Source organism: Hydra vulgaris, chromosome 05, assembly GCF_038396675.1.
Source record: "Hydra vulgaris chromosome 05, alternate assembly HydraT2T_AEP".
NCBI classification, from domain to species: domain Eukaryota; kingdom Metazoa; phylum Cnidaria; class Hydrozoa; order Anthoathecata; family Hydridae; genus Hydra; species Hydra vulgaris.
Genome location: NC_088924.1, coordinates 32,624,957 through 32,632,500, shown reverse-complemented (window position 1 = coordinate 32,632,500; position 7,544 = coordinate 32,624,957). Strand labels below are relative to the sequence as shown.

Sequence of the window (7,544 nt, the reverse complement as noted above, 5' to 3'; positions counted from 1 at the left end):
AAAATAGACTAGAAATACAAAAAATATAAGTTTTTGCTAAAAATACAAATTTATGATGTTGTGCACTATTTACGCTTACAACTTGGTTTGTGGTCAGAACAATTCTTTCTTTATTTAGGTACCGAATTTGGTAGCATTTTGATAGATAATGAATATTAAAATTTTGGTACCTTGGCAACACTAGTACTAAATTTGTCTGCACCTACAAAATTAATTTTTTTTCAATAATAAAGGAGTGGAAAAGAGGGGGGGGGATTTCATCACATACTTTTTAAGAGAGACCTTTAAAAAACACATGGCAGCAAGGGAGAAGGAATATCTTTGGCAAACCTATTTTATGGAAGAACGATTACTAATAGTAACAATAAGTAAATAATATTACTTTTTTATTATTTAATTTTAAAACTATACTAAAAACAATAGTACTGATGATGTTTTGAAAAGTCACTTCTGTTAATTATTTAAATATTTAATAATATATATGTATTTAATATATATGTATTTTTGAAAATTAACTTAAGTTTAAATATAAACTCTTTTGACATGAAAATTATTTGGAATTTAATTTTTGTTTATTTACTTGTTTGACATATTTTTCAATTTATTTTGGTTATATTATATACTCATATATATATATATATATATATATATATATATATATATATATATATATATATATATATATATATATATATATATATATATATATATATATATATATATATATATATATATATATATATAACCCGTAGATGAAGTCCGAAAGTTTTTTCCATATTTTGTTGACAAAAAGTTAAAATTAAAATGCAAGACCGGAATTTTTTTTTTTTATAAATTGATAGACTGCCTGCCCCAACCAAACCCTCAGTCGATGTAGCAACACTCCCTTTCGGGTCAGGCTAAAAGATAGTAGATGTAGCAGCACTCCCTTGCGGGTCAGGCTATTTGTTAGTTGATGTAGCAGCACTCCCTTGCGAGTCAGGCTATTTGTCAGTCGATGTAGCAGCACTCCCTTGCGAGTCAAGCTATAAGATAGTCGATGTAGCAACACTCTGCGCATGATTTACAGAAAAAAAAAAAAAAAACATTTTATTAAAAAAATTAAAAATAAAAACATTTTATTTATAAAAATAAAAATAAAAATATTGTTTATATTGTTAAAAACATTCAGCATGTTTTTAAAACATTCTGGTCAATTAAATTTGCGTTTTTGTGGTTTTTTTAAAAAACGATTTATTTGTAATTAAATTAATGGTTTTTACTTTCGTCCAACACGCAAATGTTGGACGAAAGTCAAAAGTAATTAAAAGTGACGTATGTGTTAGCGTAAGAATCACTTTTTTCCTTCCGCTCTTCCCAAAGACAACAAACTATAGATCTATATATATATATATATTTATAGATATATGTATATATATGTATACATATATATACATATATATACATATATATATATATATATATATATATATATATATATATATATATATATATTGCTATTTAAGGCTGTTTTGAATTATAATAATAAAACAAAACTCATAATTATAAAAGAGTGCTCAATGTTAAAAAGATATTCCAAATAGAGCAATAAACATATATATATTAGTAAAGAAAGGTTACATTGGCAATTTCTTTGTCTACCAATATCCATGTTTTTCAAAATAAGCCAAAAACATCTTTAATTTAACAGAAAATCCAAATAGAGAAGTCCTGCATGGACTGAAACCATAATTTTTGCAATATGGTGGCGACAAGGTAGATAAAGTACTTTGACAGACAGACATCTTGGCTTGCTGTTATATATATGTATTATTATAAAATACATATATATTATTAAATATTTAAATAATTAACAGAAGTGACTTTTCAAAAAATCATCAGTACTATTGTTTTGTATACTTTACTGTTTAGTATAGTTTTTAAATTAAATAATAAAAAAGTAATGTTATTTACATATTGTTACCATTAGTAACTGGTCTTCCATAAAAAATATATATTTGTTATCTTTAATTTTTACCATAAAGACCAGAAAAAGTTCAAAAACTTTTTTATTGATAGATTGCCTGCTCAAACGAAAACCCTCTGTCAATGAAGCAACACTGCTCACATGTTCTACCTATTTGTCAGTTGATATAGCAACACTCCTTGTATGTTCAACTTATTTGTCAGTCAATGCAGCAGCACTCCTAGCATGTAACTATTTTTCAGTTGATGTATGTAAACTGAGAAAAAATAAAAATAAAAACATTCAGAATGTTTTTATTTTTATTAAGAAAATAAAAACATTCTGAATAAAGGAAATAAAGTTGCATCTTTGCGGTTTTAAAAAAGCAATGAAGTTTAATTAGTTTCCTCAATTAAATTTAATGGTCTTTACAAAGTGCACTTGATTGTGTCATTTATAAAGAAAAGAGTCATTAACAGTTGTTTTTTTACCAAACAAAATATACGTCAAACTATAGTTATGTATATATATATATATATATATATATATATATATATATATATATATATATATATATACCTATAGTTTAACTCCTACCATCATAAATGATGTACAAATGCTGACAATATGCTAAAATTATTGTTTGATATTTTCTAGAAAAAATTAACACGTGACACTCTTTTAGACACTTTAGAGATCAGGAAACTGACATTTAATAATTTTACCTTGATAACAACACTTAGAGGTTTACTATTCTAGATTATTGAGATCTTCCTTCAATTAACTCAAAAATGATGATGTATATCAAAGTTTTTTTTCTCCTAGGTAAACTGCCTTTACCACAAGTAAAGAATTTCGTAATAATAATTAATGCTGGATCAAAAGAAATCATTTTTTCATTAACAGAGATCTTTGCATTGGAATTCTCTGTCACAATCAGCAATTTAGTTTAATTTTTATTGATAAAGATATCTAAATTACTGTAACATAAGATAATGCCTAATCTACATGGTTTTTTTTCAATGGATGATTCAGTATTCACCACTGAAGAATAATTTTTATTTTATTTAAAGAATTTAAAAATTTTATTTCATTTAAATCATGATAAGTTTTTACACTAAGTGCTTTTAATATTTAAACTTCAAACCTGATCTTTAACACAAAATATAAACAAGTCATTTAGAGCATTCCTGAAGAAAAAAAAGCATAAAATTATTTGAAATTATATGGCATTAAATATATTTACTTCTTTTATATCTTATAACTAAATTACAAGAGAATGTCTTCAAACTTAGCATAAATTACCTTCAAATAGCATAAATTACCTTGTATCTTCAAATGAAATTAAAGTTGCATAAGATAAACAACAACTTAATGAATAATTTTTAAATTCATTGAATACTTCTTCATCCACTTCACACCATTGATCATTTAAATACTATAAAAACCGTTAAGCTTACTTCAAGATTTTTTTAAAAAACAAAAATTGTTAAAAACAATACACTCTAACTAATTTTGTATTTATACATATAATTTAATGTATTGAGTAGGAACTAAGCATTCTGGCTTTGATTTTTTTTTAATGTTACTGTCCCAAGTTACCCAGACATTAAGGTTATTTGGGTTGCACTCAGATTTTTCAAGTTATACTTAAACACCCAACACCTAAACACCCAAGAGATCTGCAGTGGGAACAATTATTTTTTCTACAACTTTTTTCTGATCCATCAAAAAATCTCAAGAGCAAATTACATATTTAAAATTCTAATCTTAAGGAAAGATTTTTATTTTTAACTATAAATATAGTTAAAAATTTTTATATAGTTAAAAATTTTTAACTATTAATATAGTTAAAAAAAAAAAAACACCTTGAAAAATGTGGTCAAAAGTGTGTTTATTTACAAGTCTTTTTAAACAATTGCTCTCATACTTGTTATTACAATGCAATTGTCAAAATTTCAATACTCAATGACATTTTTATTTGAAGAAGAGAAACCAATGATCTTTTACAATAATATATATAAGTATGATGAGTTGTTTTTATAAAATGACGATATATTGTATAACAGTATGTAACACAGTACAATCTGCTTATGTAACATATGTAACCCAGTACAATCTGCTTCATGTCCTGCTGCCTTGTAGGATACGCCTTTTTAGGCAAAGGTTAGGAGATGCCAACTCTAATTTAAAACACCCCCTGCCTTGGGGCTCTTGGTTGAGTAAAGGCTAGAGATGGTGTCTCGATAAAAAAACTCATCTTGGGCAGATGTTAAATGCACACGGCTACTGTCTTGTAGAAGGCCTCCTAGGCAAGAACTTAAGGGGAAAACAGTTTCTATCTGTTGACCAGCCTCGCACCCCTTCTTCATCTATTAGGCTGGCGCAGATGTATTTTTAATATATTGTTTCCAGTTTAGGATGTTGAATGCTGGATCTTCTTGACTCAATGCATGGGTTTTGCTTGTGTCTCTGTTTTTATGACTAGGCAACTCATTCTATTATCTCCTAATGAGGGTACAGCTCTAAAACTCAGTTTTATGGTTCTGAGGCCGGCTGGTAGTCAGGTTTCCCGAACTCTGTGGTAGCTATCAGAGAGGCTGATGGTGTCCCTGTTTGTACTTTTGGTGTGCATTGCGGAGGCCACATTTGGAGCCCTTTGTTACGGCTTAGGGTTTATTAGTAGTAATGAAGCAATTGCTTGGGCTATTAAACAGTGTTCTGAGTACTATCTATGCTTTGAGTCAAGTTCTTCAATCTAATTTAAAAATGAATAAAGTACCAAAAACTATAAAACACAAAAAACCATCAGCATCACCAAGTTCTCTAACCTCATTCACTAATATTCGTGGTCTTCGAAGTAACTTTTCTTCTGTTGAGTCTTATCTCTTGCAAAGTTTACCAGACCTACTTGCTCTTTGTGAAACTGTTTCAGCTCAGCTGTCTCATTTTGTGATCTTAGTGTTGATGGTTATATTCCTCTAATTCGTAAAGACTCCAATAGTCACGAGCTTGGCCTGGGCATTTACATTCGTAAGAATTCACCCATTTGTCATGAAACTAGGGTTGAATCAACAGACTATTCTTTTATGTGCTTTTTTTTAGCACCACTTCACTCTATTGCCTTTCTCTTTGTTCTATATCGCTCTCCTTCATCTCAAGACTGCACACTTTTTGACGTTATTTCTGATCATATTGACCAAGCCCTCTTTCTTTATCGATCAGCCTATATTGCTGTTGTCGGTGACTTTAATGATCACCACTCTGAATGGCTTGGCTCTAGTGTCAGTGATTCTGCAGGCATTAAAGCCCCGACTTTTGCCTTTCTCAATCCCTAACTAGTCAACTTTCCAACTCGCTTTCCTGACAACCCAAACCATTTACCCTCTCTACTCGACCTATGTCTTGTTTCTGATCCTAGTCAGTGCTCAGTTTCTCCACATTCACCCTTAGGTGCTTCTGATCACAATTTAATCTCTCTAAAACTATTATCTCATTCTTCTTCATCACCTGAATCCCCCTATTATCGTACCTCTTACAACTACCTTAAAGCTGACTGAGACTCTTTCCGTGATTTTCTTCGTGATGGCCCTTGGGTAGAAGTCTTTTGTCTTCCTGTAAACAAATGTGCTTCTCACATAACTTTGTGGATTCAGGCTGGCATGGAATCTTTTATTCCTTCTCGACGATACCAGGTCAAGCCTCACTCTCCTCCATGGTTTTCTTCACACTGTGCTGCTGCAATTTCCAATCGAAACCGTTACTTCCATATTTATCAGCAAAACAATTCACCAGAAAACATCTGTTTATTACTGCTAGAAACGATTGTAAAAAGGTTTTGTCTAACGCCAAAACCCGATATTATCAGGTCATGAAATCTCGTATCTCATCTCAAAAATTAGGCTCTCGTGACTTCTGGAGAATCTTTAATAATATCAATAATAAGGGCAAATCTATAATTCCACCTCTCTCATATGGTTCAGACTTTGTCACCTCACCTAAAGACAAAGCTGAATTGTTTGCTAAAAACTTTTCATCAATATCATCTCTTGATTCCATTAGTTGCTTTTTACCTGATATTGCCAACAAACAGATTGATCCATTGCTTGACATTCATATCACTCCAGCATCTGTATCTAAAGTGATTTCCTGCCTAGACTCTTCTACAGCTTGTGGCCCGGACAACATAGCTGTTATTGTCTTGCAGAAGTGTTCTCCGGAGCTGTCGCCTATACTCTCAAAACTATTCAACAAGTGCTTATCAGAGTCTTGTTTTCCAGCCCGTTGGAAAGCGGCATCTGTTATCCCTATCTTCAAAAACTCTGGAGAGCGATCTGATTCGTCTAACTATTAGTCTTCTTCCTATCATAAGCAAGGTTTTTGAAGCTTTAATTAACAAACACCTAATTTTTCATCTTGAATCTAATAACTTACTTTCTAACCATCAATATGGATTTCGATCTTCTCGTTCTACAGCTGATTTGTTAACAGTAATAACTGACAGGTTTTATCGTGCATTAGATAAAGGTGGAGAGGTTAAGGCCGTCGCTCTCAACATTTCAAAAGCTTTTGATAAAGTTTGGCATGCTGGTCTTCTCCATAAGCTTTCTTCTTATGGTGTATCCAGCAACATCTTTAAGATCATCGAATCCTTCCTTTCCAATCGTAACATAAAAGTTGTCCTCGATGGACAACACCTTTCTTCTTATTCTGTAACTTCAGGGGTTCCTCAAGGTTCTATCCTTGGCCCTATACTCTTTTTAATTTACATTAACGATCTTCCAGATATTCTCTCATTTAAGGTGGCATTGTTTGCTGATGACACTATCATTTATTCTTGTCGTGATAAAAAACCAACACCCTCTGATTGCTTGGAGGAGGCATTTGAGCTTGAAAAGGATCTTACTTCTGCTTCAGCATGGGGCTCACAGTGGCTGGTGAACTTTAATTCAGATAAAACTCAATTTTTTTCAGCCAATCGTTATCGCAATAAGTTAGATCTTCCTATATTTATGAGCGGTGATGTACTCGATGAGTCACCCACTCTTCATCTTCTAGGATTAACTCTTACTTCCAATCTTTCTTGGAAACCATATATCAAATCAGTTGCAAAATTAGCATCTGCTAAGGTTGCATCTCTTTATCGAGCTCGTCACTTTCTTACTTTGGATTCTATTTTCTATCTCTATAAATCTCAAATCCGGCCTTGTATGGAATATTGTTGCCATATCTGGGGCGGATCCTCTAATGATGCCCTTTCTCTTTTAGACAAGGTGCAAAAACACGTTGTAAACATAGTTGGACCTGCTCTTGCAGCCAACCTCCAACCATTATCACATCGTCGTAATGTTGCTTCTCTTTCTCTTTTCTACAAATACTATAATGGGCACTGCTCTAAAGAGCTAGCGTCTCTTGTGCCATCTATTATAATTCATTCTTGTGTTACTCGTCATTCAATTAAGTGTCATCCTTTTTCTGTGACTGTTCCTAACTGCTCCAAAAACGCTTATTCGTCTAGTTTTTTTCCTCGAACATCAGCTCTTTGGAATTCGCTTCCTTTATCTTGCTTTCCTGACTCATATAATTTGCAATCTTTCAA

At 31.4% G+C, this 7,544-nt stretch overlaps 1 protein-coding gene across 2 annotated transcripts in view; it reads right to left on the bottom strand.

The window, feature by feature from the left end:
* Positions 1-7,544, bottom strand: part of LOC101234824 (EF-hand calcium-binding domain-containing protein 5) — a 122,062-nt gene that overhangs the window by 53,527 nt on the left and 60,991 nt on the right. For both annotated transcript variants that reach the window (XM_065797935.1, XM_065797936.1), the window contains exons 6-7: positions 3,271-3,383; positions 3,093-3,135 (exon numbers count right to left, since the gene is read on the bottom strand). In XM_065797935.1, the coding sequence (XP_065654007.1) occupies positions 3,093-3,135; positions 3,271-3,383 (156 nt within the window). The remainder of the gene's footprint in view (positions 1-3,092; positions 3,136-3,270; positions 3,384-7,544) is intronic.